Source organism: Lissotriton vulgaris, chromosome 6, assembly GCF_964263255.1.
Source record: "Lissotriton vulgaris chromosome 6, aLisVul1.2, whole genome shotgun sequence".
In the NCBI taxonomy this organism is placed as follows: domain Eukaryota; kingdom Metazoa; phylum Chordata; class Amphibia; order Caudata; family Salamandridae; genus Lissotriton; species Lissotriton vulgaris.
The window spans coordinates 648,854,474-648,878,729 of record NC_141694.1 but is presented as its reverse complement, the minus strand read 5'-3'; the positions used below and the strand labels follow the sequence as shown (position 1 = coordinate 648,878,729).

At 51.0% G+C, this 24,256-nt stretch overlaps 1 protein-coding gene across 1 annotated transcript in view; it reads right to left on the bottom strand.

The window, feature by feature from the left end:
• The window catches only part of MDN1 (midasin AAA ATPase 1), a 2,142,100-nt gene that overhangs the window by 1,767,009 nt on the left and 350,835 nt on the right, over positions 1 to 24,256 (bottom strand). Inside the window, exon 25 of the mRNA XM_086926648.1 lies at positions 9,538 to 9,746. Within this exon, the coding sequence (XP_086782774.1) occupies positions 9,538 to 9,746 (209 nt within the window). The remainder of the gene's footprint in view (positions 1 to 9,537; positions 9,747 to 24,256) is intronic.

Here is a 24,256-nt window from a genome sequence, read left to right as displayed (position 1 = left end):
GAGGACCCCTTTGAGCATAGGCAGTGTCTTTACATTTCTTTCTGAAACTGAAAAAGTGTCGAATAGAAAGTCTTCCTCAACTGGGTCAGCATGCATGTCCACGTCGTGATTAGCAGCTGCCCTCTCAATCAGTGCATGAAAACCTGCTGAATCCTCCGTAGGGGATGCACGTGTACTGAAGGACTGTGGGTCTTGCCCCACATCTTGGTTGCCTTGGTCCCCAATGCCATAATAAGAATCTGGCTGTGCATCAGGTTCATTTACTGGGAACGTGTATTGTTCATCTTCACCATAGTCCCCACTGTCAGAGTGGTCTGGAGACGGTGTTGGGCTCCTTCCCACAGGAGGTAGAATAGGTTCCATGAGGCCTGATGCGTCCTGTGGAACCTTCTTCTTCTTTAGGGGAATGATGTAGGATTCCACCGGCTGCGAAGTGATCTTCCTCTTATAAAGAGTTAACTTCCCCGTGTCCGCGTCTATAAAACACTCCGAATCCTCTTCAGGGTCGAGCACTTGACCCGAAGATGTCCCCGCCGTAGAGGAATCCGACTTCTTTGGCGTCGATTTCGAGGAAAAGGCCTTTGGCACCACTTTTGGCGGTAGAAGGAAAAGGAGCTTACTTGCCGGCTTGACCGGGACGTCTGCCGCCTTCTGCGTCGACGGCGTTGGCGTCGACGAGGAAAGAACCTTGTCCTTAATTCTTTGTAGTGAAGCAGCCACGAGAGATGCGTCGGTGACCGATGTCTTTGGCACCGATGAGGTGGCCTTGCCTTCGGATGCGACGTTCCGTTGGTCCTTTGGAGGGATGGACGGCGCCGACCCCGAGTCCCTGGATCGATGCGCAGATGTCCCCGATGGAGCCGGGGCAGTGTCGGTCGCCTTAGCTGGCTTCGCCGGCGCCGGCGCGCTTGTCTTGTGCGTGCCCCCCTTTTTAGAGGATCTCTCCTCCGGCGCCGATTTCGACCCCGTGGAATCGCCGTGCTTCTTCGACTTCTGCGGACCGGAGGTCGACGGAGTCGATAAGGCCGCCGGTTTATTTGTTTTCGCCGTTACGACCGCCATCTTAGGGACGTTCGAGTCCTTAACTTTCGGTTTCGGTTTCGGGTCGGCCATCTTAGGTGTAGTCGAGACCGTTGCTTTCAGTTTCGGTTTCGAAACCCTAGGCGCAGCAAGTATGTCCGTGGCCGGGCCGACAGGCGGGGCCGTGGCTTGCGCTACAGGGTCTTGGGTAAGGCCGACAGGCGATCCCGCGACCCCCTCCTGATGTTCTTCAACTTCGGGGCATAGCTCGTCCCCTGAGCTATCTTCCTCGGCCCCATAAACCATCACGTCGTCCCCTACCTCGTCGACATATTCAAGGCCCTGACCCACGACTCCGTCGTCGTCATATTCCGGATCGGCCTCGACCTCCGTCTCAGGCGGGGAGATTTGAAGATGATGGCTCTGGTCTTCTTCTTCTTGGTCGCCGAAGATGTTATCCGGATCCGGGGCCGTCTGTTTGGCCACAAGGCGCACCGCGCGCCGAATCGTTAGAGTTTTCTTCGACCTGAACTTCGCACAGGCCCGGCAACTTCCTTCATCATGGTCTGGAGAAAGGCACTTATTGCAGACCGGGTGTACATCTACATGTGGGTATTTGGACCCACAGAGCGGACAGAGTTTAAACGGACTCCGCTCCATGTTGGGAACTTAGTGTCGAGTCGCGATGAGAAGGCCTCGATGTCCGAAGAGTAGTTAGAAACTCCGGTGATTCCGGCTCCGAGAGACGGAAGAAACTCGAGACCGAACGCAAACAATACCGACGTAAAGAAACCCAAAGCCTTTTGGCCGTAAAAAATGATGTTTATTCGGTTCCGACGGAGAGACGTCGAGACCGCATCCGAACCCAATGGCGGAAAAAAACAATCTGGGGATGGAGCCGATGCCCATGCGCACTGTAGTCCAGGGGAGGAGCCACCCATCTCAGGATACTTCGAAGACTCTTCCAGGACAACAATGTGCGATCATCCGGACCCAACACTAGGTGGCGATCTAATGCAAAGATATGAATTTAGCAGCCCACATGCCTCGAACATGATATACCGAAGTGAGGTATAGTGGGCACAGAGTCCAGTGGAACCCCAAACGTAGGCAGAGGGAAAGTTAGATAGAACATTACTCTCTATTTGTGGCAGTGTGGTCGAGCAGTAAGGCAGTATCAAAGGACAGTGTTAAGCATTTGTTGTACACACTCAGTCAGCAAATAAATTCACACACTCAAAGAATGAACTTCAAAACTATTGTTTTTGTATAAAAATATTCTTTCAGTTTTTTTTATTTTATAGAACTAAGCAAGCCTGGCACAGGTAAGCAATACATACTTTACAGTAGTAATGCAATTCAAATACAGTTTGAATTATAATTGTGTATGCACTTTGGTTTGATTTACAGTACGGATGCAGAGAAATGCAATACTTAGTAAATGCAGCACCTAGACTTGAATAGGCTTTTTAGTAAAATGGCAGCTAAGTAACCTTTGAGATTACTAGGCTTACACAGAGTAGTATACCTAGATACTATGCAGGGATATGTCCTGAAAACAGGTAAATAAAATCGTTTTTATTAGATTATGCAATTTGAGAGAATTTGTTTAGTTTCTCAAACTCCACACTTTGAAACTTTTCACAGAAAAACAGTCAATGTTATACTATGGAGGAAAATAGTGTTATGTGTTTTGAGGTAAGTATTTGGTAGTGGGAGTTGAGGTTCTGGGGGTTGACTCAGGGGTTCCCCAGGGTCAAGGATGTACTCTAGTTACAAAACACACAAGATGATTGACGGAATGTTGCACAATGGCAAAACATTCACCCCCAGTCACAGATCTGGGTTTAATCCATTGTTATTTTGCTCATTAAGCCATCCCAGTTCAAAAATGGCCATATGCAAATCAGCCTTGACCCTGTGCCTCATGGGAACAGTCCAGCCCGAACTGCCAAGCCATGTCTTCCCTGAACTGGGGTGGTGTGGAGTGCAAAAAAAACGATGGATTTAGGCCCAGATCTCTGTACTGGGGTGAATGTATGACATTGTTCTGCATTCTGTCCATCAACTATTATTTTTGCATTTGTCACCCCGAGTGAGATGGGTATGCTAATACGCGAGTCCCATGCTCTCCACACCACTGGAGTCAAGCTATTCTGGCTGAAGACAGCTGATAGCCAGAAACCGGTCCTAGGATGCTTGATTCCGGTCTGGGAAAGACATGGCTTGGCAGTTCGGGCTGGACTGTTCCCATGAGGCACAGGGTTAAGGCTGATTTGCATATGGCCATGTCTGAACTGAGGTGGTGTAGAGTGCAAAAAAAGATGCATTTAGGCCCAGATCTCTGTACTGGGGTGAATGTATGACATTGTTCTGCATTCTATCCATCAACTGTTATTTTTGCATTTGTCACCCCGAGTGGGATGGGTATGCTCAGACGCGAGTCCCATGCTCTCCACACCACTGAAGTCAAGGGGTGGCCTGCAGCTACAACAGACAGACGGTGGCCAGTAGCTGGTTTAGGGTGCCCCAGATCCACTCGGCAGAGCCCGGAGAAGCAAAGAAGCCTCAGAACCCCTGAGGTAACACAGTGATTGTGCCAGCTGGGATGTCTCGGGGGTGTAGCAGCACGGCATTGTGGAGGCCTGGGGTCATACCCTAATTCAATAGAGCAGAGCCAGAACACTCACTTGGGGCAGCTGCGGGACTCTTGCGACAGCGCTGCACCGTCAGCCAAGTAAGGACATCTACCCCTAATACGTAGCTACCTTTTTAGCCAGTACTCCCCTTGTAGGAAACAGTGAATCGCTGAGGACACTGAGCGGACAGTAGCAGTATATCTGACTTTGTGTTCAACTTGATGCCCCATCGTGCTGGGAGCCTCGCAGCAGGAGCAGAAAGAGTGTACACACTGTAGCGGGCGGCCAGCGTTCTTTACAACCAATCTCTTAAGTGCTCCGACAGTGATATATCTTCAGCATAACGAGCCGAGACATGTGGAGAGGCCTGCTGCTAACCCGCCTCCCTCCCCCGGTGCTTGTACTGTAAGGGCGGTTTGAAGGTGGGCACAAACCGCATCCAGGGGGCCATTTCCTAACTTGCTCCAGGGCCCAGGACACACTGGCTACGCTGCTGACAATGCATAAAGTGAACCTTACACAGACAGTGTGATGCTGGTTGAAGCTATAGTGGTTAGCACTCCTTTCATGACATGTCACCTCAAAGTGCCTTATGGATAAGGCAGTGGAAAGGAGGGCACAGGGGGGAAACACGAGGAAGCAACACAGTGAACTAAATGATGTAGCAGGGAGGGATTGGTAGTAGGTTGCTGACCAAAGGGGTCTGGTTGATAGGACGAAGAAGAAACGAGCCACAAATAAGACAAGTCCCAAAACGCAAAAGGGGAAAAAAATACTTGTTAAACTTGGTAGCACTTTCTGGGCATTGGCTGCACCTCATTAGTACCAGCATAACGCCCAAATATAGTACTAATCAAACCAGTGGTACATGCTCGTCTTTCTGAAGGGAAACGTATCAATCGAAATTAGAAGTGAGTAGCATATTGGCGCCCTGTTTATTTCAGTGTAGTTTTGGTGGACCGCAGGCTAGAACTAGTCTGACTGAGCACTGCAACTAATCTCCCTGTGCCTACGATTGTAAATGTGTAGCCTGTGATGCACCTGTATAATTCAAAAGAAGTAAATCTCCACTTAATGTATGTGATTTTGCATGACCTCGCAACATTCACTAAAGTGCAGAGCTTGGCTCTGCTCAGGTAGGTTTGTGATATGTAACCATGAACCAATTCAATAAGCATTCATTAACACCTGGGGATGATAGGGTGAGACCAGCAGGACTGAGGAAAGATAAGAGAAGTAGAAGAACAGAAGAAAGGCGAGACAATCTGGAGCACTGAGGAAAGGTGAGAGAAGTAGAAGAATAGAAGAAAGGTGAGGCAAGTGGGATTGAGAAAAGGCGTAGCGAACTGTGAACAGGACAATGTGGTGAGCGGTGGTAGAGTGGCATAAAAGAGGCATGAGGACAATATGTTGGGGCATGAAGGAGAGGTGTGGTGAGGCTCAGTGAAGTGTGGGGAAGACTTTGTGGTGAAGCATGGAGGAGAACTTTGGGCAACCAACCTAGATTGGAGAAATATTGTGTGGTGGGTAAGTTGGTGTGAAGAGGAAAGAAAATGAAGGTGGTGAGGTTTGGAGGAGAGTTGTAGGAGGAAGGGCAGCGCCCTGGGGTTTGGGGAACAAGGTGGGTTGAGAGGTGTGGAGGACATTTAAAGACGGAATGGGATCAAGTCCTACCACAGGCACATCCACAATGAAATGACCTTTAAGCAAGTTCCAGGCAAACACCGAAAACAGACATCGATCTTTCTGTCCCTGATCTGATTCGCATTTCCACTGATTGTGAGAACCCGTAGACTGTTTTCAAACAGCTTAGCGTGCTCAAACTAGCAGGCACACAGGGCTGTGTTTATCCTTAAAGCTATTCCGGAGGGGTGGGGGCTATGTCTCTATCCCTGCTCTCCGTGTAGGTTCGTCTTGTTGGTGAAGGGAGGGCGGCATTCAGAAAAGATCCTCATGCAGAGCAGTGGCGTGCTGCAGTCTGGGGCTGAGTTTTTGTTTTTTAAACTAAGTTGCCCTGGTTGTAGGAGGACGTCCCAGTCCCGCATGTTGTGCCGACCAGCCTGCTATCTCAATAGCTATCACTCCTGTTGTAAATATATTAAAACATCCACAGAACCCCTGTAGCCGGCAAGACAGTCTATCCTGGGCCTGTGCTTCATCTGCAACGCTGCCAGGAATATTTGTTTTCAATAAAAATCTAACTATTGAACCTTGCCTGCTTGGTAAGTCATCTGGCCATTCAAATTCACACAGAACCAGGGAGACAACCGATATAGAGCATCCTGTTCTTTGGCGTCACTCAACCAAAAGTTTAATATATTTTTGTGTTAGTCTCAGGGTTTCCTGTCGAGGGTGTAATTAGGGGGAGGAACATGTAAACTTTGAGTGTTGAATGTAACTGTATCAAATCTCCGAATGTTTAGGATCGAAATAAACAGTTTGTTCGACAGAGTCCTCTTCAAGATACTTGAACTTTCCTGATGGAAAATGGTTTTCTCTTCTGCACATACGGTGTTTTGATTAGTGTTGTGTATTCATAATAAACTCCTGTTTTTTAAAGAGTTAAATACCACATGTCTACAGTTTGTGGGTAACTATAATCACGCACATCTACCGTTTATAAGTGCAATATAAATACACATCCTGCTGACTGACTATCTCAGGGGCAGGGTCTCTCTCATCCGGACACTGCTAGCAGCAGTCCCTAGTCCCAGCAAGTACTGTGGCCACAATGTTTCGGAAGCTGCAAAATGCTGCGTGCGGGCTCGAAAAACACACTCACCCTACCAATGCGAATACCCCGGCCGCCACTAGGTAGTTGGTCTGGTAGTAAAGCAGGTTAATGACCACCCGTTTGTTTCATTTCGAGACGTCCTTGAAATCTGGCCGGGCGAAGCAGTTGGATCCAGGGAAGAAGTCATCCCAAGCGCGGAGCGGAGCCACCTGCACGTCCATGTTCCCCCGTGGCAGTGCTGACAGACTGCAATGGACTCAGCTGAGGCAGCCCACTCCAATTACTTTTACCTTTCGCGTCAGTGGTGCGACTAAACAACCTTCCCGCACTGAACTGCACGTTGTCTCTTTCACATATGGATGTTAGCACAATGGCCAACTATAGATTGCACTAAGATTTATTCTTAGCCAGGCTTCTGTCACAAAATCGAAAACTTAATTAAACGATTTGTTTACAACCGGCTTCCAACAATGGTCTAGAATGCTACCACTCATATGGAGAAAATGCGGCAGGAGCCTCCCTGTTGACTTTGTGGGCATGGTGGAAAAAATGCGCGTTTCTCATAACTTAGCCCCTACACTAGCTAATGAATCACCGAGTGAAAGCAGCAAGAACATGTATACAATTACATGTAAAGGAGCACTCAGTGACATTCATTTAACAAGCACTGTGGGGGAGAGGTCGGCGGCAGTGAAGGTGCCTGCCAGAGGCTCATGTGGCGTCGCAAAAGTGAAAGCATGGGGGAGCGCGAGAACAGACGCTGCTGACGCCACCGTACATACTCACAGCTCATGCCAGCAGCAAACGCCCGCTCACAAGGAAAAATCTGACACTGAAAAAGCGCGCGTCCGACTCGTGTCCACATATTCAAGTAAGCAAATAGGTATACTAAAGTATACAAGAGGTCTCCAATGCTCGACCTAAAAACGATAAAGGTGTTCAGCTGTTGCATGCTCAACATACAAGCATAAGGTGAAGATAGCGAAGGTCTGGGTGTAAAACCCTGTCCCATTTGTGTGACAACAGGGCCTTGCGGATGAGCAGTCAGAACAAATGCCCAAGCCCATGAGCTTTAATACTATACTCTCGTGTCAGTATTCCTGGGCCACTAGGATGACTTGTGCTTAGTCGGTAATGGTGATCTTCAGAACTTGGGGCGAAAGAGGTTTTGGCGGCAAGTCATACATGAGTCCGAGTTCCACTCCTGGATACTCCCAACACCCAGAACTGCAGACATAGTGAACAGATAAAGTCAAAAGTCTCCCCATTCAAGGAAGAGGCCTGGTGTGACTGCCACTCGTCAGCTGCTAGGCCTCGAAGGCGGAGTTTGTCTACCCTGGCACTGAAAGATCATGTCAAGAAGTTCACCACCAGGAAGATTCTTTAGTGGTCCAGCCATTTCCAGAGACGTACAGCCTTCTGGCAAGGGCGCAGGACCCCAATATGTTCAGCTTGTTGCATACCAAATGGTGGTGGTGGTATCCTAAGCAGCTGGACCAGCTTCCCATTGGACAGAAGGAAGGCTTTCAATGCTAAGAGGATGGCCTGCAGCTCCAGGAGGTTGATATGAAGCTTGGCATCTGTCAAACACTAGAGACCTCTGATCTCCACCTCTCCCAGGTGGCCCAGAAGTGGTGCTGCATCGGCCACCACTGGCAGCTCTGGATAGTGTAGGGAGAGGAGTCTGCTACTAATTCAAGCTTGGTCCAGTAACCACCACTGCAGGTCTTTCCCAGTGCCCTCTGATATCTGAACATAGATGGAGAGGTGTCTTGGTGTTAGGCCCACTGAGACCTCAGATCCCACTGCTGAGCATGCATATGGCACCTGTTGTGCTTGGCCGTTGTCTCAGCAACATCTGAGTCGACCACCCTGAAAGCCAGAACAGAGGCTCAAAGATTGGGATCATAGACTTAATGTCTAGAACTCTCCTTTCTAGGGAAAAGGCACGAAACTGAATCGTTTCCAATGGAGGGGAGAGTCTGGAAGGAGTCAGGTGTGACATTGGCACATTTTTAGTGAACACCAAAAATGACAGGAGGTTGGCTATAGTATTGAGGTGCGTGTTGGCTGCCTGCCTTCAACAGACAGTCGTCAAGGTAGGAGAAGACTTGTATTCTCGTTCTCTGAAGGTGCGTTGGTACTACCGCCATCACTTTCGTGAACACCCAAGAGGCACTGCTGACACCCAAGGGAAACAGCAAAATAAAAATGCTTGTGCCCCAACACGAACAGCATGTAGCGCCGAAGGGCGTGCAGAATGGGTATATGGAAATAGGTGTCCTGCACATCCAATACAACCATCCAGTCTCTGGGGTCGAGGACAGACAGGACATGGGCCAGTGTGATGTTGAATATTTCCTTCAGGAGGAAGGCGTTGAGAAGGTGCAAGTCTAAAATAGGAGTAAGACCTCCGTCCTTCTGTGGCACCTGAAAGTAAGTGAACAACCTTGGGAAATACTTCTGGTGCAAGCACACTCTCGATAGCCCCTTTGGCCAAAAGGTCTTGCACTTCTGGACGCAAGACAGATTGTCCTCAGTCAGTCTTTCCAGGGATGGTGGAAGGTGTGTATGATTCTCAATGAAGGGCAAGGACTACCCATTCCAGACAATCACCTGTCTGATGATGTGCTCTGTCAATCTAAAAAGTATTGCTGATCTTGCCTCCAATTGGTTGGCTGTGCTCCATTAAGGGCCCAAAAAAATCCCTATAGGATTCTGAAATTAATTTTGGTATAGGCATGATAAAAGGGTTAAACGCTTTTGGATGCAGAGTGAAAAATGGCAAAAAGTCTGCAATAATAACATACACTTCCATAAAGGTGCAATGCATAGGAAATATACATCTGCAATGCACAATATTACATTGGTACACAAAATTGGGACTTCTTTTAGACAGTTAGCAAGCTCTAGAAAATATACATTAAGATTAAATTAATTTCAAGCTACAAAGAACCCGGCTCCAAATCTATAAGAAGTCAGTCTGCAACAGCGGCTAAAACATGCAATCAACAATCTAACAAGCATTACAGGTAAAAGCCTTCATACATTTTTGAAAATTAGAAAACAAAGTCATATGGCTAAAAAGCATTGCATGGTATGTTAAATTATTTACATGCAAAAAGACCAAACTATTAAACAAACCTTCCTGCCTCCATAAGCTCCTGGTGGATTCTGCGTAGCAAAAAGCATGAATCTGGGATGTGCTTTGACAACTTCTTGTGTTTCGGTAACAAACAACTCCCGATTATCATCAAGCAACCTATTTAGGGCTTCGAGGACATCTGTAGGAGCCAAATTCAACTCATCCAAAATAATCCAATAGCCCTTCCTCATTGCATCAATAAGTACTCCTAGACGACAAAAGAGCAGGTTAATAAGTTTCTGAAAATTTTGTAACTAATCCTAAGTGGCTCTGAATACCGATATCCCTTAATATCGTAATTTTACTCCAGCATGGATTCATCTATAATTTTCAAACATGGTATAATTAGTATAGAACGTTAAACTAAACGACAAGAGATGCAGTTTGAGATTTAATAAATGTATCCAACGAAATAAGTGTGTCAAGAGCCATTATATTGGCTAGCAATTGGTAATTTGTATAGAAAACCGGTTTCTAATCAGGATTTAAAAAAAATGTTACTTAACTTTGGTAAACCTTTCTGGGTGATGTTCTATTTACCCCCACATTCCTCTCCTGATAAATATCCCCAGTTGCAGACTAGATCCAGAAACTTTACAAAGCTCTCCTGTACTGGAAGGGAATGCTAGGTCCATATGCACGCCGGAAGCAACACAGGGGGACTTCAATAAATTCATACAGTGCGCACTCCGGCGCACTCACATCAGCCCCTATTCATTTCTCTCGTGCCAGAGACTGGGAAAGTGTTAATGATTCTGAAAGATTGCAGCGGCAATACCCTACTCTGGAACCTTATTAAAGATGACTACTACCTAAGACCATAATTCAGAATGGGGAGGTGGGTGTGATCGATGAGGAATCTGCAGATGGATTTCCAATGGGAAGATAGTTACTCCTACCTGCAAATTCCTAACCTGTTGATTACATTCCAAAGCAACATCTCCTCCCAGGTTTGAGAGTCTGAAGCAGTAATCAGAAGAAGAAATCCTGGCTTACTGAACACATTCAAGGACTATCCTTCCTGACCTCTGAATCCAAGCAATAGCACCTAGCTAAGGAGCAGGAGGCGTCCATGTTGCTGGATAACAATTTCCGCCATAGAAATACATCTGGCAAGCACTGAGATCAAAAATGTTGCTCTGGTGAAATACGTGTGACTTCCCTTAGGTGTGAGAAAGTGCCATTCTTTCTTACATTGGTATGCCCCCACTTTTCTTAACTGCTGATGTGCTTTGACTGAGCGTGCCCTGGGCTCCTGCCAATCAGGTGCCCAGGGCCTGTGTTCCTTCCCTAAAACTGTGTTGAAACTAAAACCCCATTGGCATCTCTGGCCCCCTATCAGCCCCTAGTAAATGGTACCCTATGTACCCAGGGCATGGTGACCAGAGAAGACCCCTAAGGGCTGCAGCACTTATTGTGCCACCCTTAGGGGCCATGTACCCTGACACCCACTCACTGCCTTTGCAGGCTGAGTGTCTAAGTACAGAACTTAACAGAGTCGACATGGCACACATCCCTGTGCCATGCCCACAAACCCACTGCCCAGGCATACATCAGTCACCCCTCTAACTGGGTGCTCTATGCCAGTGGTGTGGGCACAGGCGCCTGAGCCCTCTGCCCCTACAGTACCCAGGGCCATTCCTGGGCACTGTAAGTGCAGTGATGCCATTAGGAGTATATGGTGCTGGGAGGTCGCCATTACGAACTCCACAGCACCAAGATGGCTTCACTGAAGACTGAGAAATTTGGTATCAAACTTCTCAGCACAATACACCCGAACTTATGCCAGTGTGAGTTTTAATGTAAAATGCACCAGAGGGCATCTTAGAGATGCCTCCTAAAACCCTAACCTACAATCCACGTCTGGACTGAGAGACTGCCTAGGCTGCCACACAGCAGACATGTTGCTGGACCCCTGGGTGGAGAGCCCCCCGCTCTCCTGGGCCTGCAACAATGCACATCCTGGGCGAGGTGCTAGGTCTACTCCCACAGGATGGGCAGGGGGAAGCTTTAAAGACCTGCCGCCTATGTGAGCTACTCCAGACCATTTACTGTACTGGAAGGGTATGCTAGGTCCATATGCACACCGGAAGCAACACAGAGGGACTTCAATAAATTCATACAGTGCGCACTCCGGCGCACTCACATCAGCCCCTATTCATTTCTCTTGTGCCAGAGACTGGGAAAGTGTTGATTCTGAAAGAGTGCAACGGCAATACCCTAATCTAGAACCTTATTAAAGAGGACTACAACCTAAGACCATAATGCCCAGAGTGGGGGTCAGAACAGGCCCCCCCACCAGTTCTGACACCACTCTGGCGGGAAACCCTACATCAGGAAGGGGGGGTGCCAGCCTGTGCCAACCCCACCACTCAGGAGGGAGAGGCGAGGTGAGGTGAAGCACAACCCCGGGCTCCGGCCATCTTGAAGATGGTGAGCCCTGCTCAATCACAGCTAGGCTCCTGCCCCCCTTCCACCAGAGGAGCAGACTCGGGGTGTACCCACCCCAGGACAGGGACCTACTGGTCCCTGCCCTTGCCCTACCAGTAACGCCCCTAAATTCAGTATTTAGGGGCTTCCTGAACCTTCCTTCCTCGGATCCCGAAAAGAAGAAAGAAGATCAAGAAGACGACCCGCCGCGCAGCTGCTAACAGGACAACAGCAAGTGACTTGGCCCCAGCCCTACCGGCCTGTCGATCCTGGAACCTGCTCCTGCTTAATCCTGGCGACTTCTGCGGACAGCAACCATGCGACACCAGGAAGACCTGCCTCCCTTGACTCTCTTAAAGACTGGGACTCCCATAAGCAGAGGCTCTGCTTCAACAACCCTACCCCAGATGCCAGCCAGGAAGCACAAGACCAACCCACTCTGCACCCGCCAAGCCCTGCCCGTGCCAGAGTGATCCAAGACCACGAGGACGTCCCCAAGGCGACTGGGACCCAAAGTCCAGAGCCCAAAGACCCTCCTCGACGAACCAGGGATCCCTTCAACCGCGACCAGCTGAGGGTAAGCTTTTCCGATACCCAAAGACACCCCTGCACCCGGCGCCCTGCAGCTCCCTGTGCCTCCCTTTGGGGTACCTACCTCTTCTCCAAGATCCCAACTTACCTTCGAAGTGGGGGTCGCACCTGAAGAATCACTGTCCCGAGTCTGCAGCCTTTGGTCCCTTTTTACCTTTCCCATTTAACAACATTGAGCGCCCGACGGCTCAAAAGCACCCTGCACCCAGCAGCCAGAGTACCTCTGGCCCCCAACCGGAGGCCCCCTTCCCCTGATTGGATATCATTGGGCCTAACTACCTCTGCAACCGGCTGCCCCAGTGCCGCCGAGGGTGTACCAACTGTACGTACCTGATCCTGGGGGACCTCTAAGTATGTGCCCAGAACCTTAACTTCACCAGTCGAGTACTCACCTGAAAAACGTTAACTCACTTTCCTGCCAGAGGATAACATTGACTGGTTTGACTCGAAAAATCTTCTAAGTGTGAAGTTTTGAAACTCTAAAATATTCCTTAAAAATCTTACAAACTAATGAAACGTAATTGCTTACCTGTCTTAGGTAGAGTTCCCAGTGCTGGACCTAGGAGCCCAGTAATGGATTACAAAGGTAACAAGAACGTACTTTACCTATGACCTGAATTTTTTCCCATTGGATAACATTGCTAGATTTTCACTGAAAAGTTTTTAAGTGTGAACTTTGAAAATACCTTTATATTCCTTACAAATCATTGCTTGCAATAACCAAATGTTTTTACTAAACTGTTTTCAGCTTAGACCCTAGGACTGAATCTAGGATGCAGTCCTGGAATTACAAAAGTAATCTACAAAGTAATCAACTGTGTTTATATAAGAAAATCCATTGAGCTCAATGCTAAATTGTGTGTAGAATTGTGTTGCCTACTTCAACCCCTGTACCTATTGTGTTTACAAAGTTTATTGCCCTTCTGCAAAGTGTATTTTTGTAGAAAAATCCATTGAGCTAGATGCACAAGTTACTACTTGTGTAACGATATATCTGTAAGAGATATTAGTTAGTGATAGATTCCTTACCTTAGAATATCCCCAGGCGTCAGACTGGATCCGGAAACTTTTGCGTAGCAGTACCCTTGCGCGTCGGTAGGAGTCGTCTGCGGCTCCGTATCCGTCGTCGGCGTCGTGGGCGCCGTGATGACGTCGGAGTACTTAGACGCCGCCTCCGCGTGCTGACGTCAGTTCTTAGACACAGCTTTTCCGCGCCAGAAGCGCAGAGCCATGCCAAAAACCAACACTGGTGCCATGAAACTAGGGCTCTGAAAGGGGATGACCTTAACCCTAGATATCGGTTCACAGAATGGGGAGGATGGGTGGGTCGGTAAGGAATCTATCATCAACTAATGTCTCTTACAGATGTATCGTTACACAAGTAGTAACTTGTGCATCTGAAAGAGACACGTTAGTGATAGATTCCTTACCTTAGAATAGATACCCCAGCAATACCAACCCCGGTGGTGGGTCTGCGAACCAATAATCACACCAGAAAGTCCTGGAGGACGGAACGGCCAAAGTAGCCATCCCTCCGGACTTGACTGTTCAGGCAATAGTGTCTTGCAAACGTGTGCAGCGAGGCCCAAGTAGCCGCCTGGCAAATGTCCAGCAAGGGCACACCTCTGCCGAAGGCAGTTGTAGTGGCTGTGGCTCGAGTGGAATGAGCCCTCAGCCCCAACAGGGGGTTCCTTCTTAGCCAAGGAGTAACACGCCTGGATGCACAAGATAATCCACTGGGAGGTGGTCCGCTTGTGCACCGCTTTCCCTTTCTTAGCGCCTGTGTATCCAACAAAGAGTTGATCATCCACCCGGAACTGTTGTGTGCGATTCAAATAAAATGAGAGCGCACGTTTTGGGTCCAGACGGTGGAGCCTCTCCTCCTCTCTCGAAGGGTGCGGAGGCGGAAAGAAGGTGGGCAAGGTGATGGATTGCCCAATGTGGAAGGCCGTGACTACCTTGGGTAGGAAGGAGGGCCTCGTTCGTAACACAACCTTGTCCGGATGGACTGAAAGGAAAGGAGGCTTACAGGATAGAGCCTGGAGCTCACTCACTCTCCTGGCAGAGGTGATGGCTACCTGGAAGGCAGTCTTCAAAGAAAGAAGGCGAAGATGACAGTTGTGAAGTGGCTCAAAGGGAGCGCACATCAGAAACGTAAGAACCAGGTTCAAGTCCCACTGAGGCATCACGAAGGGAACAGGAGGGAGTGTATGAGTGATGCCCTTCAGGAATAGATTAACGATAGGGGACTTGAACAAAGAAGGTTGGTCAGGCAGCCTCAGAAAAGCTGAAAGAGCTGAAAGATAGCCCTTAACAGTGCCCAGAGCAGAGCCCTGCTGGGCAAGAGAGAAGAAAGAGGAGAACCTCAGAAAGAGGGGCATTGAGGGGATCCATAGCCTTTGCTGTGCACCATGCCACAAATCTATTCCACCTGCAGGCGTATACCGACTTTGTTGGTGGACGCCTGGCTGCCAGAATGATGTTACAGACTTCAGGAGGCAAGTCAAATGGCCTCAACTGTCTCCGCTCAATCTCCAAGCATGGAGGTGGAGACTGGACAGGTTCGGGTAGAGGACCGTCCCCTGCTGTTGCGACAGAAGGTCCTCCTGAAGAGGCAGACGTACCGGGGGATCGACTGACATACTGAGTAGCTCGGGATACCAGTACCTTTGTGCCCAGTCTGGAGCCACAAGGATGACTTGTGCCCGGTCACGCTTGATCTTCTTCAGCACTCTGGGCAGAAGTGGTATAGGCGGAAAGGCGTACAACAGACAGCATGCTCCACTCGCGACGAAAAGCGTCTCCGAGCGAGTGCCGCCTTGGAAATTCCAACGCGTAGAACTGATGACATTGCGCGTTCTCTTCGGTGGCGAATAGATCTAACCAAGGCTCTCCCCACTGCTGAAAGAGGCCTTGCGCCACGTCAGAGTTCAGACGCCATTTGTGATCCATCGAGCACCGTTGGCGGAGTTCGTCCGCCCTGGCGTTCAGAGAACCTGCCAGGTGTTGAACCATAAGAGTCACGCCCTGATGTTCCAGCCATTGCCAGAGGCGCAGAGCCTCCTGGCAGAGGGTCCACGCCCCACCCCGCCTTGTTTGTTGCAGTACCACATGGCGGTGGTGTTGTCCATAAACACCTACACTACACTCCCTCGGACAGACGGGAGGAATGCCTTCAGTGCTAGACGAATCGCCCGCAGCTCCAAAAGGTTGATATGGAGCCGGGACTCCGCCGGAGACCAGAGTCCTCTGATCTCCGCCTCTCCCAAGTGGCCTCCCCAGCCCTGGAGGGACGCTTCCGTCACAACTACGTGCTCCGGTTGGGGAAGGGAGAGGGATCTGCCGTTGACCCAATCGCGGTCCGTGAGCCACCACTGCAGCTGTCTCGCAGTGCCCTCCGAGATCAGGACATGGTCGGACAGGTTGCCCTGATGCTGGGCCCACTGAAACTTCAGGTCCCACTGCAGAGCCCGCATCCGCCACCGTGCGTGATGCACCAGAAGGATGCAGGAGGCCATCAGCCCCAGGAGCCGCAGCGTCAACCTGACCGAAAGTCGGGATAAAGGCCGGAAGATCGGAATCAGAGCCTGTATATCCCGAACCCGCTATTCGGGTGGGTAAACCCGAAACTGCGCCGAGTCGAGAACCGCTCCGATGAAAAGGAGCTTCTGAGAGGGGCACAGGTGTGACTTCGGCACATTGATGGAAAATCCCAGCAGGTGCAGGAGATCCGCCGTAGTCTGGAGGTGGCGGACGACTGTCTGGGGCGAGCCCGCCTTCAACAACCAGTCGTCGAGGTAGGGGAAGACAGACCCCCAACCTGCGCAGATGAGCTGCGACCACCGCCATCACCTTCGTGAACACCCGTGGGACGCTGGTAAGGCCGAAGGGGAGCACAGTAAACTGAAAGTGCTCGTGGCCTACCGTGAACTGCAGGTAACGCCGGTGGGCCGGCAGGACGGGGATGTGGAAATACGCGTCCTGCAAGTCCAACGCTACCATCCAGTCTCCTGGGTCTAGGGCAGCTAAGACCTAGGCCAGAGTCAGCATTTTGAACTTCTCCTTCCGGAGGAAGCAGTTGACGTTCCTCAGATCCAAGATAGGGTGTAGGCCCCCTTTGCCCTTCTTGGGTACCAGGAAGTAGTGGGAGTAGGAACCACGTCCTACTTCTGGCCCAGGAACGCGCTCGATGGCCCCCTTGGCCAAGAGGGCCGAAACTTCCTCCTGCAGGAGCCGCAAGTGATCCCCCGATACGCGGTGGTGTTGCGGTGGCATGGCTTGAGGAGTCGTCTCGAAGGGGAGGGAGTAGCCCTCCGGACGATCTGCAGCACCCACCTGTCCGAAGTGACAGTGCGCCAGTGAGAGTGGTGATGGCGAACCCTGCCTCCCACTGGCGTCACGTGGGCCGAAAAGCACAGACTAGGAGGGTTTAGAGGTGGATGCCGCGGGGGCAGGTGTGGACTGACTCCGCCTGGTTCTCCGACCGCCTCCGTGGCGGTTTCCACGGCCGCCACCGCGCTGGACAATAGTCTGCGGCGAGTGGTTGACGGCACGTGTGGGGACGCCCCTCCTTGGCCACGAAAGGAGCGAAAGGCACCCGTTTGCTGGCGCGGGGCCGAAAGGCCCAAGGACTTGGCCGTAGCCCTGGAGTCCTTAAAGCGCTCAAGCGCGTGGTCTGCCTTGTCGCCAAAGAGGCGACGGCCATCGAACGGCATGTCCATCAGAGTGTTCTGAACGTCTGCCGAAAAATTGGCGGATCTCAGCCAGGCGTGGCGTCTGACCGCCACTGTCGTAGCCATCGCTCTGCCCAGCGAGTCAGTAGTATCCAGTCCACACCTGATGGAATACCTGGCTGCGTCCCGGCCCTCCACAAGGGCTTGGCTGAGTTTGGCCCGTACCTCCAACGGACACTCTGGCAGCACTTCCGCCACCGTCTCCCACAGAGAGTGGGTGTAGCGGCCCAAAAGGCATGCAGTGTTGGAAGACCGCAGTCCCAAACTAAGGCACGAGAATATCTTCTTGCCATAATTCTCGTACCTCTTGGATTCCCTGTCCGGCGGGGCCGACGGGAATGCGGTCTGGGAATTAGAGGCCTGGATGAGGACCGGACCGGTTTCGAGGTAACACCTCTCATCAGCCCGGCTAGCTTGACTCCAGTGGTGTGGAGTGCCTGGGACCCACGTCTGGGCATCCCCAGCGCACTTGGGGCGGAATATGCAAATACAACAGGTGATGGACCGAATGTGGATCAATGTCACACACTCACCCCAGTCCAAAGATCTGGGCCCAAATCACTTGTTGTTTTTGCAATTGCCGCCCTAAGTGCGCTGGGGATGCCCAGACGTGGGTCCCAGGCACTCCACACCACTTGGAGTCAAGCTAGCCGGACTGATGAGAGGTGTTACCTCGAAACCGGTCCGGTCCTCGGATGCTTGATTCCGTTCTGGGAAGGACATGGCTTTTGTAGTTCGGACTGGACTGTTCCCATGGGGCAACAGGGTCAGAGCTGATTTGCATATCGCCATTGTCTAACCCAGGGTGGTGTGGAGTGCAAAAAAACGATGGATTTGGGCCCAGATCTTTTGACTGGGGGAGTGTGTGACGTTGATCCACATTCAGTCCATCACTTGTTGTTTTTGCAATCTCCTCTGGCGTCACGTTCAGCCCAGGGATCGGAGGGTATGGGGCCGGACGCGACGCCCGCGACTCCCGAGGAGCCGTGTGGGCGGTGTTACCCGATCCCCCGGCCGCGTCGCGCGAGCGTCGGGGAGGAGTCAGAAGAGCGATGATGCCTCTTCGACTTCTTGTGTTTCTTACCTGACGACTTGGACCCAGAGGAGTGGTGCCGACTCCCGGAGCTGTGACGGCTCCATCCCCGCGACCTGTCCCTCGACCTGTCCCTCGACCTGTCCCTCGACCTGTCCCTCGACCTGTCCCTCGACCTGTCCCTCGACCTGTCCCTCGACCTGTCCCTCGACCTGTCCCTCGACCTGTCCCTCGACCTCCCGTGGAACCGGGACCAGGATCTCACGCGGCGCGGGGCCGACTGCCGGAGTTCAAGCGCCTGTGGGACCGTTCCCGCCTGGCCTTCCTCGAAAGGGCCCGACAGTCGGGGCAGACCTCGTCGTCATGGTCGACGCCCAAACACGTCAGGCACTGGCGGTGAGGATCCATAACCGACATGGTGCGGTCGCAATCCACACAATGCTTGAAGCCAGGCATCCCTACGGCACAGTCGGAGTCGATGAAGACTTCAAAATGGATCAAAAAGATCACCAAAACTTAGTGACTAGAGAACTGCTCTTTCCAGATCTGCGCTGGCTGGTGCGGAAAAATGAAGAACTGACGTCAGCACGCGGAGGCGGCGTCTAAGTACTCCGACTACGTCATCACGGCGCCCACGACGGACGCGGAGCCGCAGACGCCTACCGACGCGCAAGGGTACTGCTACACAAAAGTTTCCGGATCCAGTCTGACGCCTGGGGATATTCTAAGGTAAGGAATCTATCACTAACGTGTCTCTTTCAGATATCAAGAGAGCATTAGTATAGCCTTAGTATTGCCTTTGCTGATGCACAAAACCTGCCAAGATCTTTGCCAGAGGCCCGGCTATACTTGTGCCATGACAGCATCAGGAAAAGGCTGAGAGGGGCCGTTTGCACCAAGGAAGAACACACTGGCGTAAGCTCAACCTGAAATCCTGATGGCACTACATGGACGGAGCAAGAGCCCAGAGCAAGTGCCTGAGAAAGTATATCAAAATAGAATCAACACTGCCTGTGTAAAGGCCTTGATCTGCGCAGAGTTCGCTCCCAGGGCTGAAAACTCTGAAAAACCAAGAGTAGACACCTGCACTACGGCACTGCGGCAGGAAGAAATACTGTGGTGACAGCAACACGCTACTGCTCAGAAATAAAAACGGATATCTATATGGGGAGTTGCCTGTCTGCTCCAAAAACCTACCTCGGGAGCGGAAGAGGCACTCTGTCCTCGAAAACGCCCTCCTTTGGTATTTATGTTTCTTTTTCAACTTGTCCCTCAATGTCTTGGATGACTTACTCTGGTGAGTAAAACGTTCTGGCGGTGTACTGAGATATGGATCACTTCTGGACTAGGTGGGATTTGTAGCCCAAACTAAAAACAGCTCGAGCTGGGAATGCATGCTGCCATATTTATCGCAATACCTGGAATTGTGTCTAGCTTCAGACACCACAAAAACAACACATGAGGATCCAAAACGGACTTCTGCTTATGGTAGGATTGGCTCTATTTGAACACTTACTTTTGGGGTGAAAACAAGTTGTTAGCACTGCAGCTTAAGGTTTTGAGTATTAAAAATGTATAAAGGTAAGTACTTTGTATCTGCATGAAAGGGAGATTGGAAAAAAAGGAACTTTTGTGGGTCCATTAGTGAGTGTCTATATAGTTCCAGGATTGTCAGACTGACAGTGTGGTGCCCAGCATCAAGACAGACTTGAGCGCTATTTCATTTTTTCCAAATCCAGTCTAATGCCAGGAAGAGACCTAAAAAGTGAGGAATATGCAAATAAAAGTTTCCATTAGGAAATTCTCTTTTTTGGGGGGCTAAAGCACAAGTTAATACTTGTGTAACGATATATCTGTAAGAGACATTAGTTAGTGATAGATTCCTTACCTTAGAATATTCCCCAGGCGTCAGACTGGATCCAGAAAGTTTTCTGCTTAGCAGTACCCCTGCGTGCCGGAAGGTGGCGTTGTGCGGCTCCGCGTCCTTTACAGGCAACGCGAGCGCCAAGATGACATCAATGAGACTACTTAGGCGCCACCCGTGCCCGCTGTCAGTTCTGTACACGACTTTCAGCGCCAAAGCGCAGAGCCATGCAAGATACTGACCATTAGTGAATAAAACTAGGGCCCTAAAAGGGGATGACCTTAACCCTAGTAATCAGTTCGCAGAACGGGGCGGATGGGTGGGGCGGAAAGGAATCTATCATTAACTAATATCTCCTATAGATATATCGTTAGTCAAGTCAAGTCGAGAGATTTATATAGCGCGCTACATACCCATAGGGTCTCAAGGCGCTTGAAGAAGGGTGGGGAATTACTTGTCGAATATCCAAGTTTTAAGTTGCTTTCTGAATGCTAGGTGGTTCTGAGTAAGGCGAAGGTGAGTGGGAAGTGAGTTCCAGGTTTTAGCTGCCAGGTAAGAGAAGGATCTACCTCCCATGGTGGTTTTGTTGATGCGAGGTACAGTGGCGAGGGCTTGGTTGGAGGATCGTAGCTGGCGGGAGGGGGTGTAGAAGGACAGTCGTGTGTTGAGGCATTCAGGTCCAAGTTCGTAAAGTGCTTTGTGTGCGTGGGTTAGGAGGCGGAAAGTAATCCTCTTATTTACGGGGAGCCAGTGGAGGTTTTTCAGGTGACCAGAGATGTGTTCTTTACGCGGGATGTCTAGTATGAGCCTGGCTGAAGCGTTCTGGATGCGTTGGAGTTTTTTCTGGAGTTTAGCGGTGGTACAGGCGTATAGGGTGTTTCCGTAGTCCAGGCGGCTCGTGACCAGTGCGTGGGTGACCGTTTTTCTAGTTTCGGTGGGGATCCAGCGAAATGTTTTTTTTAGCATGCGAAGAATGTTGAAGCAAGATGATGAAACGGCGTTGACTTGTCTGGTCATCGAGAGTGAGGAGTCCAGGATGACGCCCAGGTTCCGTGCGTGGTCCGTCGGGATGGGTGCTTTTCCAAGGGCCTCTGGCCACCAAGAGTCATCCCAGGCGGAGGGGGAGGTGCCTAAGATGAGGACTTCTGTTTTGTCTGAGTTCAGTTTCAGACGGCTTTGCTTCATCCACTCGGCTACTTCTTTCATTCCTTCGTGTAAGTTGGTTTTGGCGGTGTTAGGGTCTTTGGTGAGTGAGAGGATCAGTTGTGTGTCATCAGCGTAGGAGATGATGTTGAGGTTGTGTTGGCGAGCGATGGCCGCAAGGGGGCTCATGTATACGTTGAAGAGGGTGGGGCTGAGTGACGATTCTTGTGGCACGCCGCAGATGACTTCAGTGGCCTCTGACTTGAATGGTGGGAGGCGGACTCTCTGGGTTCTACCGGTGAGGAACGAGGTGATCCATTCCAGTGCTTTTCCTTGGATTCCGACGTTTCTGAGGCGCTGTAAAAGGGTGCTATGACAGACTGTGTCGAAGGCAGCGGAGAGGTTGAGGAGGATGAGGGCGACTGTCTCCATTGTCCAGTAGAGTTCGAATGTCGTCTGTTGCTGCGATGAGGGCGGTTTCAGTGCTTTGTTTGGCTCGGAAGCCGGACTGTGAGGAGTCAAGGGATTTGTTGGTTTCGAGGAAGGTGGCGAGCTGGTTGTTGACAGCTTTCTCGATGACTTTGGCCGGGAATGGAAGAAGCGAGATGGGGCGGTAGTTTTTGAGTTCGGTGGGGTCAGCTGTGGGTTTTTTCAGAAGGGCGCTGAGTTCTGCGTGTTTCCAGCTTTCCGGGAAGGTGGCGGAGTTGAGGGAGCAGTTGATGACATCTCGGAGGTGTGGTACTATGATGGAGTCTGCTTTGTTGAAGATGTGGTGAGGGCATGGGTCAGTTGGGGATCCTGAGTGGATGGAGTTCATCAGGCGGATGGTGTCCTCAGTGGAGATTGGGTTCCAGTCATTAAGGATGTTCAAGGGGGGTGAAGGTCCTGCAGAAGGTTGGGTGGGTTGGTCTCCGGATCAGTTGTCGAAGCTGTTGTGGATGTCTGCGATTTTGTTGTGGAAGAATGAAGCTAGGGAGTCGCAGAGGGCTTGAGAGAGGGTGATGTTGTTGGAGTTGGCTGATGGGTTGGTAAATTCTTTGACGATGTTGAATGATTCCTTGATGTTGTGGGCGTTGTTATCTAGTCGGTCTTTGAATGCGGCTTTCTTGGCAGATCGGATTAGTTGGTGGTGTATGCGGGTGGCGTTTTTGAAGGCGTCCCTGGTGCTGGTGTTTGGGTCTTTTTTCCAGGTCTTCTCGAGGGAGCGACAGAGTTTCTTGGATTTCTTAAGATCATCGTTGAACCAGTAGGTGTTTTTGCTGCCTAGTTTGATTTGACGTTTTTTCAACGGTGCTAGGATGTCGGCGCTGTTGGATAGCCATTGGGTGAGGTTAATGGCTGCTTGGTCGGGGTTTGAGGAGTGGGCGGGGGGGTTTAGAAGAAGCGATGAGGAGATCTGGTCGATGGTGATTTTGTTCCAGTTTCTTCGCAGAGTGGGTTGAGGATGGTTGTGGATTGTGGTCTTATTGTAGATAAAGTGAACGCAGCTGTGGCCCGTCCAATGAAGAGCTGTGGTGTGACTGAATGAGACATGTTTGCTGGAGGTGAAGATAGGGTCGAGTGTGTGACCTGCAATGTGGGTGGGGGTAGTGACAAGTTGATTGAGTCCGAGGTTGGCGAGATTGTCCAGAAGGGTGGTGGCGCTGCTGTCGTTGCTCTTTTCCAGGTGAAAATTGGGGTCTCCCAATAGGATGTATTCCTCAGAGGGGAGGGCGTGTGGGGAGATAAAGTCAGTGATGTCGTCACTGAATTGTGCACGGGGTCCTGGAGGCCGGTAGAGGAGGGTGCCTCTGAGTGTGGTCTTGGGGTCGGTGTGGATCTGGAAGTGAAGGTGTTCGGCGCTAGCAAGGTTGACGTCTGAGCTGGTTGAGATGCGGATGGAGTTCTTATGGACGATAGCGATGCCTCCTCCTGTTTGGTCGGTGCGGTCCTTACGGATGATCTTGTAGCCTTCCGGGATGGCAATGGTGATGTCTGGGGCTGATGAGGCGTTCATCCATGTTTCTGTTAGGAAGGCGACGTCCGGGGAGATGGTGTCTAGTAGATTCCAGAGGTCGATGGCGTGCCTGTGGACCGAGCGGGTGTTGAGCAGGATGCATTTTAGGTGGTTGGTGTCGGATATCTGTTGTGTGTTCGTAGATGAGGAGTTGTTCTTGGTGCCGTCGAACTTGCTGGAGTTGCAAGAGAAGGGTCCATGGGTGTGTCCAGGAGCGGCTTGGGCGCAGTTGGGGGGACGGCCGGGGTTAAGGGCTAGGATGGTGGTGGCATCGTAAGTAATGCGGGAGGAGTGGGTGGTACGGGGGCCAGGGGGTCTGGCGCTGAGCGCGGTCCAGGCGCGGACAGGCGTAGACGGGCTTACCTTTGGCGCACCTTCGGCGCGCATGGGGCGCGAACGCTGCGCGTGAACGCTGCGCGAACAGACAACTGTCATATGTGGATGGAGAAGGGGGAGGGGCGAGGGGTGGTCAGCTGGGAGGCGGGATCTGGGCGGGGAAGTGGTCGGGGAGGGCACAGGAAGCAAACAACAACAGCAATAACAAAATGGCCTCAGCCAAGATCTAACCGGATTGTGGCACAGAGATCGAATAGCGCGATCTAGATAATAAAGGCACCGGTGAGATCAGGCAGACAACAATAACAACAGCGCAGCAATATTCAAAATGCCAAGTGATTAATAGCAGCGTAGTTAGGCAGGCGGAGCGCTATGGCAGACTAATGCACAACAAGGTTCCTTCCTTTCAGGCAGTTCAGTTCACACTTCTGTGGGTACTTGCCGAAGAGCAAGGTGGGGATGCAGAGGCACTTCAGCAAGCAGGCGGAGCGGGGAGCAGCGTCTGGAGCGACCATGTCCGTTGAGAACAGGACGGTCACAGCGCTGTAGCTGGCGAGCGGGGCAAATGGTGTCAGTGGGAGGGGTGGTCAGC